The following is a 15,244-nucleotide window of genomic DNA, read 5'->3' as shown; positions in this document are numbered from 1 at the left end:
GGGACCAGAACTGAGGAACCTATTAAAACTAATACAGAGAAAAAAGCTATGAGTTTGGGAAAGAGAGAGAGAGAAAGCGCTCAGCAGGATCCCACCCAAACCTTTTAAAAGCATAACAGGATTTTGGCTTTCATTCACAGACCGCTGAAGTCTTTTTCAAATTTGACAAGGTTTAAAAACAGAAGGAAGGAGTTCATGCCGTAAGCCCCTGTCTCAATATTTTCCACTAAGGTTTAAGTAATTTCACAGCAGTCCAACAGACGTCTTTAACTACCCCCAAATGTATTGATTTAATAATGCTAAAAAAGGAAAATGTGTTCCTATTCCCTGCTGAAAAGTTTGTATACATCAGACTGATGGCTTGATTCTTGTACAACACCAAACCACAGACTAATGACTCCCCAAATCCACAATGCAGTGCCCAGATAATAGCGTACAACCATGAGAATTTAAGTTAAAATAGTTTGACACATTTATGTATTAAAAATAGCAGTGGCGCCAAGGAGTTTTGGCAGCTCTTGCTCATTGATTAATGAAAAGGGCAGTATCACAATCTATGGACCACATGTACGACCAGGAATCTAAAACTTTAATTATATAGTAATAATAAAAAAAAAAACGTACTTTGAGTACCTTTTCTGGGGTACTCAAAGCACTTTACATGGAAGGGGGAATCTCCTCAACCACCACCAATGTGAAGTATCCACCTGGATAATGTGACGGCAGCCATATTGCACCAGAACGCCCACCACACACCAGCTTACTGGTGGAGAGGAGACAGAGTGATGAAACCAATCAGTATATGGGGATGATTAGGAGGCCTGGCCATGATGATGGACAGAGGCCAATGGGCAAATTTGGCCAGGATGCCAGGGTTACACCCCTACTCGTTTTTGTGACCACAAAGAGTCAGGACCTCGGTTTAACGTCTCACCCGAAGGACGGTGCTCTTTGACAGTATAGTGTCCCCGTCACTCTACTGGGGCGTTAGGACCCCCACAGACCACAGGGTGAGCACCCCCTGCTGGCCTCACTAACACCTCTTTCAGCAGCAACCTAGTTTTCCCAGGAGGTCTCCCATCCAGGTACTAACCCGGCTCAGCCCTGCTTAGCTTCAGTAGGCAACCAGTCTTGGGCTACAGGGTGATTTGGCTACTGGCATCAATATCTTTTAATCAAATCAGTTTATTTTTACTTCTATTTGCTAGCTAGCTGAGAATCATTTGATACTGCTATTGAAACTGGAGCTAAGGTTAACCTTACACAACCCTTGACACTTAAGCATACTTTAGAACCTATTGCCAGGAAGAGAAATATGTTTATAATGACAGCTGACACTGCTGGGAAACGCAAAGATGCTGCTTTCTGAGTGATTACCATAGTGTATTGGCATGCAGTTTTCCCAAATCATATTTCGTGTTGATTACTGGATCAAATCCGAGCCCATGAGAGTGGGCAGTGTGGGGATTGTACGTGTTTTCGTGCCTCGTGACTTTGACAGCACAATTACAGCCACTCCTTTGTCAAAATACATTTCACCCTAAACCAAAAGGCTAAATGTTACCCTTGAATACTCGAGAGGAAAAACTGAATGTATAAATATATTCTGAAGTAGCACACACACATATACATATATATATCCCAGAGCTCTGGATATCATCTTGGCTTTGCGTTGAAGTGACAACATGCCATTTTACTATACTGAAAATGTCTCTTGATGAAATAAATCCACAATTATCTTTCTCTAGAGTGGCAAGTTGAGATTTAATATGTTTCCAGTATATTGTTATGGAAACTCAATCTTTTCTTCGGTAGAAAAATGTGCCGCAACATATGCCTCTCTTCTTGGTTGTGATATTTTAGCAGATATAATCTCTTGTGTCACCTCAAAAACCGATGGCCTGCTTAGCATTTACACTTAAATATGATAAAAACAGCTTAAGAGAATATGTGTAGTTTCTGCTGTTATTTGTTTGAATACTGTGGTGAAGACCGACAGGAACAGGCCAGGAAATGTGGAGTGATTATCAAATTCATCTATCCAAATGTTGATACTTGCAAACCAATGCAAAACCACTAGTGAAGCTGACTAAAGACGTTAAAATAAGCAGATATTTTATATTACCCAACAGTACCATGAAATGACGTTCTATTTGCTTTCTTTGTGGACATTTTCAATGGTCATTATCTTGGTAAGCTGAATCAGATCAAACAAATGAAGGCTGATTAGAAGAAAAATAAACAAATGGGTTAAAGGAAGGATGGCATTAATTAAAAACTAGAAAAAGTATCTAAATGATATTAAAATAACACTTGATTAGCTAAACTGTGAGCATACCATACAGCCACAACTTCTGTTATATTTATAACAATTTGACAAATATTCAGTTTTTATTATTAAAAACAGTTTACAAAAGATATATAAATATTTAGACACTCTAAAATCACACACACACACACACACACACACACACACACACACACACACACACACACACACACACACACACACACACACACACAAATTGCTCAAGGCCTGGTATTAAAATACTATTCCAAGTATAAAATCTGGAGTGTAACCATTCCAGCTTTGTCTCATCACATGAGTTTGAGTCGACCATTCCAGGCCATTCTTCTTTTTACCAGCTGCCTGATATTTTTATTTTGCACTAGGGCACATCCAAAGCTGAAACTTTCTCACTGAAACAGTCTGTCTTGAGAACACAGCAACCAGTAGAGCCCAGGCTAACAGTGGTTAGGCGTTCACTCCAAACAAAATATTTAGTTCCCTATAAAAGCTACAGGCTTTGTCTTGGTGACAGGTGGTTTAGGTTATGAAAATATAAAGCTGAGACGAGGGCGGGTTCACAGTCCAAGTAGGGGGACATATTAGACCACAAGGGCCTAACAAATGACAGTCTCTCCCTTTAATTACAATGCTTTGGGAGAGCTTGGAGGTGAGGCTGAAATACAAGCTCCTCTAAAAACAAAGATTGTTAGTAAAGCACCCTTTTCATCAGAGAAAAGAAAACAACAGAAGTCCATTAAACTCTGAGTTTAATACAAACACAGATCGAGAGAGTAAAGATGAGGGAAGAAAGAAAAAATCGAATAGGAAAAAAACAGGTATATTAAAAAATGCGTTTCATGTGGTAATAAAAAATTATTTACCTGGATGTTGTATTTAAATTCAGGGTTATTGTAGGTAATTTAAACTGTTGGTTTTTTTTTTTTTTACTTGAAATAAAATATATATAAAAATAATAATTTCAGCCAGTTGTAAAGACAACATTTCTCTTTTCATTCAGCTTATACTAAAATATATACTAAAATAACTAAAACTGAAAAAAAACAAAAAAAAACATATATATATAGATAAATTTAAAAAACTATCACAGTATTTAAATGATACTAAAATAACACTGATTCATGTAAACAATAGTGTTTAATATTAATTATTATAATAATCATTTAAGTCATTTTTAATGGTTAAATCAGGTAGAAATCCTCATGACTTCACTTTTCAGTGACACTTTCATAATGCAAAAAAAAAATAAAAAATTGTGTTTATATGGTAAAAATAAAAAAATATTTTAAGACTAATAAAGTCGTTTTTTATAGTCAGATCAGGTAGAAATATCTAAAGATACCTTACAGTGAAAGAGAAAATGTACAACAACTGTACTCGCCTTTTACAGTGAAAGAAAGAAAAAGACAACTGTGTTTTGTCAAACTAGGCCTGGACAGTCAGTGATTCCCTGGGCAGTCCTGTGTTAGTCACGGTTGTGCAAGACAGATTGGTCAATTTGATTGGTCTGCAGTGGACTCTTCCTTTTCCACTCCCTCAAGCACAGGTTCATCCGGCAATTACATCATGTCTGGTTTCCCCTAGCAACCAGACAGCCCTGGACGTGACCATCTCGGAGCAAGTGAACGGAACCTCCTTTCCCCCATTTGTTCATTTGATGACTTCTTTCCCCTCCCTCTAGCTGAGAGCCAGAAAAGTTTAGACTTTCGCTAGTGCACAACTTGCATGAAAAACAACAGTAATAATTGTGTACTTGCTGTGTCTGCTTAACGGTTGTTAGGCTGAAGGTTTTCAAATAATGACTTCAAATACATATTAACCCACACTAGTCTTCCATTATTCATTGATCACTGTTTTATCTCCCTCTCTTTCTCTCATCGCATGGCTCAGTCAAGTGCATTTACACTTTTTTATGGAGCTGAAAGCACTGCAATGCAGTATTGCGCTCGGACTCCTGAGCCATGCAGTTCAATCACCTCCACAGTTCAGATTTTACCTGAGCACTGCTGCATTCCCCAGCCAAATCAAACGTAAGCTGTTACTTAAGGAAGACCTTTCAAGAGTTTGTTTATTAGGGGCTGAGGTCCTCTAGGATTTGTGAAGCATCACAAAAATGTCAGATGCTATTTTGCACCTTTTAAAATAAAGTCATGATTTTGCTGAGCATGCAAAAGTTAACAAGTCATTAATAAATATGAAGGCTGAATGCATTATTATATAGTGCACTGCAACAAACAAAAAAAATAACATAATAATAGTAATTCCATTCATTTAATAGAAGCCCCGAATATAGATACATTGTGGCCATGAATTAAGAATTCGGTCCCACGACTTATTCATTTGTTCCCTTGTTTTAGTAAATCATGGCCACGATTTAGTAAGATGAGGGAATTAATGATTATAACTTGTGCACGATTTACTTAAAACGAGAGAACGAATTAGTAAAACATGCTGACGTATTAGTATGTCGTGGGAAAGCATTGTTAATTCGTGGCCACGATATACATATTTTTTTTCCTGCATGTCATGTGCGGGGTTCCGTAATTTTCTTTCTTTCGATAAAAATATTCAAATAATTTAAATAATAATAAAAAGTAAAAAATAATTTACTTCAGAAGCATAAAAGAAGGTTTGAGCCTAAAAAACATTTTTATGCTTAAAACATAATACTTTTTTTATATATAAATAAAAATATTCTTTGAAAACAACATACATATTACATAATTTTGTAATATGTATATTTAAATGTTTCACCTAAAAAAAAGAAAAAATACTGATGAGTAATTTTTTATACGTTCTATGAATTCACCATCTATTGGTTGAGGTGTTGTATCTACATTGGCTGTCTCTATATTTAATGTGAAAGACCACATTTCGTTCACAGCTGAGGGTCTAGCGTAGTTACTGTATCTGCTCATTTCTGATCTATTATTGAACACGGTAGGCTTGGGTCTCTCAGAGGGTCCAGACTAGAGCTGCTGTAGTGTTTCCTCAGGGCACTGGGGTTCAAGGGAATTTTTCAAGTACTGCTTGAATTTTCAACATTTTCATGGTGCTTAGGTTTCTGAAAGTTATCAAGAAAAAGTCGAAGTTTCCAGTAGTTATTCAGTTTAGTCTATAATTAGCATTACAATTTCATCTGAGGTGTGTGTGTGCATGTTTGAGAGTGGATGATCTGTAAATTTGTGTGTGAATAAATGTGTATGGAGGTTTGTGTTGAGATACCTGTGCCTGATACAGACTGCCAGGGTCTCGAGAACCAATTCCTACGAAGGAGCGGTTGGCAGGTGGCGTCCCGGGAGCAGAATATGCTGAAAGAGAGGGAAAAATTTGCGATTAAGAGAAGAACAGAGAAAGTGGCGAGAGTGTCAAAAATGCTCATGCAAATCTCTGATATCACAAACAATGATATCAGTTTCAAGTAACGTTTCAACGTTCCTAGTGGATTTAGTGTTTAAATCACAGGTAAATATTACTCTATTCAATTCAGATCTCGAATACAGTTTGAGTGTGTATGGCGTGCATCTGTTTGATGCTGTAATTGGGTCAGTTTCTATGTTTGTTACCATCAGACTGCGTAAATAAATATTCTGTCTAGCAGAGACTGATTCTGTTGTCTGCTTATGTAAATGCAGTCTGTTGTTAGTGAATGTGCGCCTTCATCTCTTGAAGACTATATTATCAGCAATTACAAATGCAGATGTGCTTTCTTATGCTTCTTTGGAAATTCTACCAGCATGTATTTTTGGTAAATAGGGAACACACAACATAACAATCAAAGCATCCATCTTTATCAAATGGGTCTTTGGATAATTACGGGACATGATTTTAGCTGAATAATCATGCTGAGCATTGAGTCTGACAGTGTGAGATGGCATATTGAGGCGATTGATCATCGGGGATTCTGCAGCACAGCGGATGGTGAACATATTGAGCTGTTCTCTGCATTAATAATGAAATTAGCATGATTAATGAACAGGGCAGCAAGCACTGGCCCATTGAAGCTGATCGACTTGTCATCCAAATGTATCTTTTTAAACCGTTTACTGATGAAAAGATGCTTGTTGTGTTTCTCTCACACTGAAATCATTATTCACAATTTTTTTTTTTTTTCATAATTGACAATCCAGTTTGAAACGGTTTTAAAATATATATTAATGTGCCAAGTTGCAACATTGCTTGGCAACTGTAAAAAGCACTGTGAGGCATTGTTTATTCTAATTATTAATATAAATAAACTCTCTCATGAAAAAAAAAAAATCTCATGCTCAACAAGGCTGCATTTATTTGATCAAAATACGGTAAAAACAGTAATATTGTGAATTTAAAATAAATGTTTTTGATTTTTAACATATTTTAACATGTCATTTATTCCTGTGATGCAAAGCAGAATATTCAGCATCATAACTCCATACTTCAGTTTCACATGATCCATCAGAAATCCTTCTAAAATGTTTATTTGCTGAAGAAATATTCTATTTAACTTGTTTTATTACTTATTAATCAATATTGAAAACAGTTTAATATATAATCTAGCGTAATATCCTTGTGGAAACTGTGATTTATTTTTTTCAGAATGTTTTGATGAATAGAAAGTTCAAAAGAAATAGAAAAAGAAAAAAATTGTATTGTAGTATTTGTGTGTGTGTGTGTGTGTGTGTGTGTGTATAAAATGTGTCATCCAATTAAAAGCAGCCAAGACTCCATTAAGGTACTGTAGTGGTGACCAAACCAAGATGTGTGTCTTTGTGACTGTGTAAATGGTTTGTGACATGAGCCAGACCACTAACTCTGAGCCAGCCATTAGTTTCTTAGGTTTCTTGTTCTGCTTGACATTTTAACTCTACCTGTTGATGTGTGTGTGCTGCTGTTTGTTTTTTTGGCTATCTCTGGGTCTCTGGGACAGAGAGGGCGAACGAACGGATGGGTTGCAAGCGTCCCACTTACTGGGGGATGTGGGTGAGCTGGCAGCTGCGTCTGCAGAGGTGGTGCTGGATTTTGACTCTGGGGGCAGCGTCAGACGGGGCAGGCCGGGGGGTGGTGGGGGGGCCAGCATCTGAGAGGAGATGTAGTGACTGGATACCTTCACCTGACCACTGCCATTCAGCTGCAGAGGAAGAGAGGGCAACAGTCAGCCACTGTGGGGAGGGACACCTCACTGCCTCTACACAGCTAACATCACAATACATGCATCTACTGTCTGTGTTTGTGTTACTCTCTCTTTAGCTCTCTAGAGTCCCTCAATGGTAAAATTCTTTAAAGTACTTAATGGTCTCAGCATATTTAGGACTACTAACTAAATCTAGCATGTTTGACATCACAGCAGGTTCTAACAGCTCTATAATATGTTGATTTTGAGAACTAATGCAGTGTTCCATTCATTTAAAAAAAGTCGGAATTTCCTACTTGGAAAAGTCCAATGGAATATGCCACATGATAACTTCAAACTTATCAATCCTGACACTGTAAAAATTGTAAAAATTCATTTAAATTACATTTACATAATAAATGGTAGACGCTTTTATCCAAAACAACTTGCATTGCATTCAAGGTATACAATCCATGCATTCTCTGGGAATTGAACCCATCTCCTTGTCGTTGCTAGCGCAACTGTTTGAGCTATAGGAATGATTTCAAAATTAGTTCCAACATTGCAGATAATAAAACCTGTTAAGCAAATATATACAGAGACAGTTGTGTAAAAAAAAAAGTAAATAACCATCTCTGTTGATAATTGCACATCTGCAAAACATGCTAGCGTTGCCATTGCGCTTCATTTTTCAAGCGCAAGATAAAATTTTAGTAAGAAACTAGCACAAAATCTAGTAAAAATATCCTGCATCCGACACTGAATGGAACACAGAATAATTAAAATACAATGCAAGCAAAAGATTAGAAGTTTTTTTTTTCCAAACATGCTGTATTTGTCTAAAGTATTTTGTTTCTTTAGGCACATATTATTTAAAGTAAAACTTTAAAGTCCAGTCACATACTGTATCTCCATCAGCAGTTATGTGGGAGAAACAGAGTAACGCTGTGCGCACTGTTCTAGCGAACGGCCCATTATGCATCGTTCTGTCGTTCTACCATGGTCGCAAATCCATAAAACCCTCCATCATGCTCTCTTTCTCTCTCTGAGGGTTTGGCTCTCGTTTGCATTCTCGCCGAGTAAAACTGCACACTCACTGCCCTGCACAACAATAGCTGGTGAGTGAGTCAGCGGCATTATGGGTCGGTGCGGCTGTTCTTTGTGACTGCTTGGCTACAGTCAGACTGCAGTGGGGGAATTTCAATGAGTCTGCAGAATCGGCTGGACCCGGCTGCCACAGGGCAAGATTCATAAATGTGTGTGTCTCTCTTTCTTTCCCTCATACACTCTCTCTCTTCCCCCCTTTATTGCCAACATCAGCAACACCCCTAGACACAGAGATCTCCTCCTTCTTGGCTCTATTTCCTGTTCTCTCACTCTCTCTCTCTCTCTGACGTGGAAATGGCACATGACTCTCCTACAGGCACTCCTGAGGATAAGTCATTCACACTCTGTGTTAGTTCTTTATGTCAGTGTCAGAATGATGTGACCCAGCCAGTCCAAATGTTTCTCACTCCGTTGAGTCATTAATTTTACTCAGTTGGCATCCTGGGGCGTATGATAAGTCATTAAGAGAAGAAATAACACTCAAATAAAGTGTTTAAGCCATTTTAAATGTATGACACTAGCCCTGGAAAGCAAAACAGTTATTGATATTAAATAAATTCATTGGTGTTTTTTAAGATTACATTTTATGTTAGGGGAAACAAGCATGCCCAATTAAACATTACTAAAAATTCACTCAAATCTGTTTAATGCTAGGTACACACTACAAGATATTTGGGGCGATTTTGGACAGATTTCTCCCCTTCCGACAATGCTAGGTAAGATCCCGATTATCTTGATGATTCTTCAGATTATTTTATCAGATTTTCCTGTGGTGTGAGGTGTAAAGAGTGACTGAATCTACTCGGAAGAATCGTAAATATTTACGATCAGAAATCCTGTTGTGTGGGGGGAACCACAGGGACAAACGCGCGTATGCTCAGGAGATTATCACGTGAGACGAAACAATACCCAATCAGAAAGCGAGCTGACGGAAGACTCACCTCCAGCTCCTGCTGTAACATGTAAAGTCCATGTTCACATGTCTCCATGACTTCATCTAAACATTTTTCTTCCGGTTAAAATCTATGATTTATTTTCATCATGTTTGTGGTCTCTCACATTTTGAAAATCTTATAAGATTTAAAAAATCTTTTAAGCCGGGCTCAGACTACAGGAGGTTTAGGCCGATTTATCCCAGATTTTCCCCTCCCAACAATCTGAGAAAAAAATTTGTCCATAACTGTTGTCTGTGAGTGTGTGTGAAGGAAACAGGGCAGATGGATGCTGGTGTTTAGACTGCAGGTTGCTTTAACGGAAAGGGTGAAATCTGACCAAGGCAGTGGTCAGCTCTTTTTGGCTCAGATTACATGGGCTACGATCCATGTACAGAACATGTTGGCATATTTATCTGTCTCTTTTTCCCTCTGTCTGGCTCTCTCTCACTTGCACACACTTAAACATACTTTATATGCAGGAAGTAAGCAGTTGATTTCTTAATTCATCCTTTCTGGTATCATTTATTTAATTGTTTTCCCTAGGGTCCACTTGTGTTTTTTTTTATTCCAACAAGTGTCAAAATTTTAGTTTTTACCAATGACCTTCTCTCTGACCTAAAGAGTTAAATAGTAATTGTTTTAAAAGGGACAGTTTACACACACAAAATAGAAATTCTGTCATACTTTACTCACCCTCATGTCGTTCCAAACCTGTAGGGCCTATATCTCCAAAGAACACAAAGAAAGATTATTTTTGAAAAAAAGCTGGTAACCAAACAGTTTTGGTTAACATTGACTTCCACTGTATGGACAAAATAATTGAGACATTTCTCAAAATATGTTTTATGTTCTATAGAAGAAAGTCATACAGGTTTGGAACAACATGAAAGTGAGTAAATGATGATAGAATTGTCATTTTTAGATAAATATCCTTTTGAGAAACTCTCCCGTTGCATGTAGAATAAGACACAGCACTTTTCCTCCACTAAGGCAGGAGCTTCAGATTTGCTGTTGTATCCCATAAGGTTTAAACTGGCCAGGAAAATATGACCTCTTTAAGTACAAATTCAACTAATTTTTTATTTGACATGTTAACAAATCCAGTGCTGAATATAATAAACACGACAGGCTCAGAGTAGTGCTTGGCTCACGTTCCCTTACGGGGTCCTACAAGAATTATGGCTGCTGATTGGTGGAGCTGATGTTTGGATGATTTGGGATTTGTTTTCACATTCCTTGATCTGTGATAGTTAGAGATGTATGCTGAAAGTTATTTAAGGTATGTCTGAATGCTCCATGGGATGATCTTACCGGGCTGGGCTGTTGATTGGACGGGTCACAGGCCAGAGAGACCAGGTCCTTGAGCGGGTCTTGAGAGCTGAGGTGTGGCGGGTACCGGATGGCCGTGTGCGGGAAGTAGGTGGAGGCGGTCTGGGAGAGAATGGGACCAGCAGGGAAGTGCAGAGACGAGGAGGGATGTGGACTCCGAGAGATACCTGAAGGACATAAAGACATTCTGCCTTTAAGGAACTATTCAAGAACTATTCGGTTAGTGCGTTTTTTAAATATTCTTTTATTCAGCAAGAATGCTTTAAATTAATCAAAAGTGACAGTAAAGACATTTATAAGGTAGATTATAATAATAAAGATTTTAAAAATATATAAACAGTGAGGAAAATAAGTATTTGAACACCCTGCTATTTTGCAAGTTCTCCCACTTGGAAATCATGGAGGGGTCTGAAATTGTCATCATAGGTGCATGTCCACTGTGAGAGACATAATCTAAAAAAAAAAATCCAGAAATCACAATATATGATTTTTTAACTATTTATTTGTATGATACAGCTGCAAATACGTATTTGAACACCTGTCTATCAGCTAGAATTCTGACCCTCAAAGACCTGTTAGTCTGCCTTTAAAATGTCCACCTCCACTCCATTTATTATCCTAAATTAGATGCACCTGTTTGAGGTCGTTAGCTGCATAAAGACACCTGTCCACCCCATACAATCAGTAAGAATCCAACTACTAACATGGCCAAGACCAAAGAGCTGTCCAAAGACACTAGAAACAAAATTGTAGACCTCCACAAGGCTGGAAAGGGCTACGGGGAAATTGCCAAGCAGCTTGGTGAAAAAAGGTCCACTGTTGGAGCAATCATTAGAAAATGGAAGAAGCTAAACATGACTGTAAATCTCCCTCGGACTGGGGCTCCATGCAAGATCTCACCTCGTGGGGTCTCAATGATCCTAAGAAAGGTGAGAAATCAGCCCAGAACTACACGGGAGGAGCTGGTCAATGACCTGAAAAGAGCTGGGACCACCATTTCCAAGGTTACTGTTGGTAATACACTAAGACGTCATGGTTTGAAATCATGCATGGCACGGAAGGTTCCCCTGCTTAAACCAGCACATGTCAAGGCCCGTCTTAAGTTTGCCAATGACCATTTGGATGATCCAGAGGAGTGGGAGAAAGTCATGTGGTCAGATGAGACCAAAATAGAACTTTTTGGTCATAATTCCACTAAACGTGTTTGGAGGAAGAAGAATGATGAGTACCATCCCAAGAACACCATCCCTACTGTGAAGCATGGGGGTGGTAGCATCATGCTTTGGGGGTGTTTTTCTGCACATGGGACAGGGCGACTGCACTAAGGAGAGGATGACCGGGGCCATGTATTGCGAGATTTTGGGGAAGAAGATGGGTCGAGGCTGGGTCTTCCAACATGACAATGACCTGAAGCACACAGCCAGGATAACCAAGGAGTGGCTCTGTAAGAAGCATATCAAGGTTCTGGGGTGGCCTAGCCAGTCTCCAGACCTAAACCCAATAGAGAATCTTTGGAGGGAGCTCAAACTCCGTGTTTCTCAGCGACAGCCCAGAAACCTGACTGATCTAGAGAAGATCTGTGTGGAGGAGTGGGCCAAAATTCCTCCTGCAGTGTGTGCAAACCTGGTGAAATACTACAGGAAACGTTTGACCTCTGTAATTGCAAACAAAGTCTACTGTACCAAATATTAACATTGATTTTCTCAGGTGTTCAAATACTTATTTGCAGCTGTATCATACAAATAAATAGTTAAAAAAATCATACATTGTGATTTCTGGATTTTTATTTTTTAGATTATGTCTCTCACAGTGGACATGCACCTACGATGACAATTTCAGACCCCTCCATGATTTCTAAGTGGGAGAACTTGCAAAATAGCAGGGTGTTCAAATACTTATTTTCCTCAGTGTTTCTTGAACTCCAATTCAGCATATCAGAATGATTTCTGAAGGATCACAAACTGGAAATTCAGCTTTGCCATCACAGGAATAAATTGATTTTAAAATATATTAACATTAAAAACAATATTAGAGTTTTTACTGTATTTTTCATCAAATAAATGCAGGCGTGGTGAGCATAAAATACTTCTTTCAAAAACATTAAAAACTAAACCAACTTTTGAATGGTAGTATATCTGTAAATAGGCAAGCACATTAATGTGCACCACATGCATTTTAGTGACACATTTGATAAAGCATCACATAATCATTGTCTAAATTAAAGAGCTTTGTTCAATTGTCACGTCCCTGTCATATTTGAACATCAAAACTCTCTACAGAGTACTTTGTATGCTGTAACATTTGCCAATGCCCAAAAGAGAGGTAAAATCAGCTGGATGTTTCAGTGCAGGCACCATATGGCTGACACGCTTCACCAAGTCATCTGAACAGCCAGGCTAATTGTTAGAGCATAACTCAGCCAGCTGTGAGGCATAGGAGACGACAGATCAATGTACTCCAATAAGAAATGACCTGACAGAGACAGCACCCACGTCTCAGCCCAATAAAATCGTGAATGATTTATCCGTGCACGTTTCATTTTTTAGAAATCTAATTGACCCCATCATTTTTTCATCAAATTGTCAGAATTTCATCCAGTGAAACGACAGACTTCTCTCTGATGACCTATGCCGGACTTCTCCAATCCTTTAGGCCGTTTAAAGCTGCAGTCCGTAACTTTTGGTTAATAAACAGTTTTGACATCAAAATCATCATAATCTTGCCTTAATCACTTAAGATAATGTTAACCAATTGCCAAATAGCTATTTAGGCATTTTTTCAATCAGTGTGGCTCCATTCTGGTATGTTATTCCAACTTTTCACCATCTTTCACAATTCCTGATGGGTAAAATAATGTCCCTACATTTTTTCTTGTTCAGTATGTTATTTCACTCAGGAAAATGTCACATTAAAAAGCAAAATAGGTTGCGGATGGCAATTCATGTTGACTCTTACCAGGGCCACATATAAGCAGGTTGTACATGATATGATTATATTAGCAGAGACAGTTTGGATAACTTAACACAAGAGAAGAAACTGTAAATTTGTTTCTCCCAACTAGCCATTTGCTGTGTTTGTGTGTGCAGCGTCGGGCCTGTGATGACAGAACAGACAGATATATGCACGTGTGTGTGTGTGTTGCCCCCTCACCGCTGTGCACTGCAATGACAGGTCTGTGGTGCTGTGTGAAGCCGAGGCGTGGAGAGCTCTCTTGAGGAGATGGACTATCCATCTCTGTCTTCTTAACTGTAGGGGAGATTCCTGTGTGAAAAAAGAGAGAAAAGTATAGAGAGATGGAGGAGGGGGAGGAAAGCGCGTGCTTCACTAATACAGAATACTGCAAATTCAGCTCCATTGTTCTATACAAGGACAAACTTTTCTGAGTCTAAAGGAAAGCTTCGTCAGCTAATTAACAAGCACTGCGTGGTCACTCTCGATGCTTCTGTCAGGTCACAGCAGATGCTTCCAGTCACAACAACTGACCACAAGGTGGCGCAGTGTGATGAGAGAACCGGGAGTTTTGACAGTGCTGCGGTGCAATGCAGAGAGCACACTCTCTTCTTGCGGCCAGACCAATGGGATTATGGGAAAATAGTAGCTGATGATCTGCACTGGTTATTTAAGGTCAATGCAATGATACAGTCTCCATATGGATGTTTCCAGAGTGATATATTTAGAACCTTCTCTACATGGAAGATTTTCCTAATAAGTGACTTCTTAAGTTGCCAAAAAGTTGCTTTTCAAAGAAGGATATGTGAAGATCTTCATTCAATGTTCTTTCATATTGTTTGTGGTTATATGATGTCCATTTATATTTACTCACCCTGATGTTGTTTCAAACCTGTTTGACTTTCTTTCTTCGGCAGAACACAAAAGAAGATGTAAAAAATCTCTTTACTGAAAGTCAATGGAGTCCCAACGCTCTTAAAACATTTTTTTTAATGTTCCACAGAAGAGAAAAAGTCATACAGGTTTGGAACGACATGAGGGTGAGTAAATGATGACAGAATTTTAAGTTTTTTAAGTGAACTATACCATTAGGCAAACAAATTATAAATGGATACAGATGCCACATTTTAACCTCCAGGTCTCAATCCATAAATACCTGTAAAGGTGCGCATAAAGCCAGAGCACAGAGCAATCAGATGGAGGATTGTTAAAGAGAAACTCATTAGGATCGTCTAGACAGGAAGTTAGGTGGACAGGGTCGGGCCACCACAGGGGGTTCAGCTGTGTGTACGTTGATGGGATTTGCCATAGAGGCTGATATGAGAACAGTGATACTACTTCATACACAGTGATAGATTTCAGATGCCTGCTGTTTATAGATCAATGGGGAGGGGTGAAGCAGGTCTCCTGATATCTTTACAGTTTTGCCTGGAGGGTTAATTGATATTCACAAGGGTGTGACAGAAGTCAGATGTTAAGCAAGGCCTGAAGTGCCAACTCAGCACCTTTCTAATCTCACAAATAACT

The 15,244-nt window shown here is 38.7% G+C and overlaps 1 protein-coding gene across 9 annotated transcripts in view; it reads right to left on the bottom strand.

Moving 5' to 3' along the window:
- Nucleotides 1-15,244, bottom strand: part of nfic (nuclear factor I/C) — a 106,104-nt gene that overhangs the window by 16,054 nt on the left and 74,806 nt on the right. For 8 of the 9 annotated variants that reach the window (XR_013823899.1, XR_013823900.1, XM_079897001.1 and 5 more), the window contains exons 7-10: nucleotides 13,919-14,029; nucleotides 10,751-10,935; nucleotides 7,256-7,415; nucleotides 5,534-5,619 (exon numbers count right to left, since the gene is read on the bottom strand). Coding sequence is in view for 7 of the 9 variants with exons in the window: in XM_079897001.1 (XP_079753127.1) it covers nucleotides 5,534-5,619; nucleotides 7,256-7,415; nucleotides 10,751-10,935; nucleotides 13,919-14,029 (542 nt within the window). In the remaining 2 variants the exon portion in view is untranslated. The remainder of the gene's footprint in view (nucleotides 1-5,533; nucleotides 5,620-7,255; nucleotides 7,416-10,750; nucleotides 10,936-13,918; nucleotides 14,030-15,244) is intronic. The other variant, XM_079897003.1, reaches the window with a different exon arrangement.

Source organism: Squalius cephalus, assembly GCF_949319135.1.
Source record: "Squalius cephalus genome assembly, chromosome: 16".
In the NCBI taxonomy this organism is placed as follows: Eukaryota; Metazoa; Chordata; class Actinopteri; order Cypriniformes; family Leuciscidae; genus Squalius; species Squalius cephalus.
This window is presented reverse-complemented; position numbering and strand designations above follow the sequence as displayed.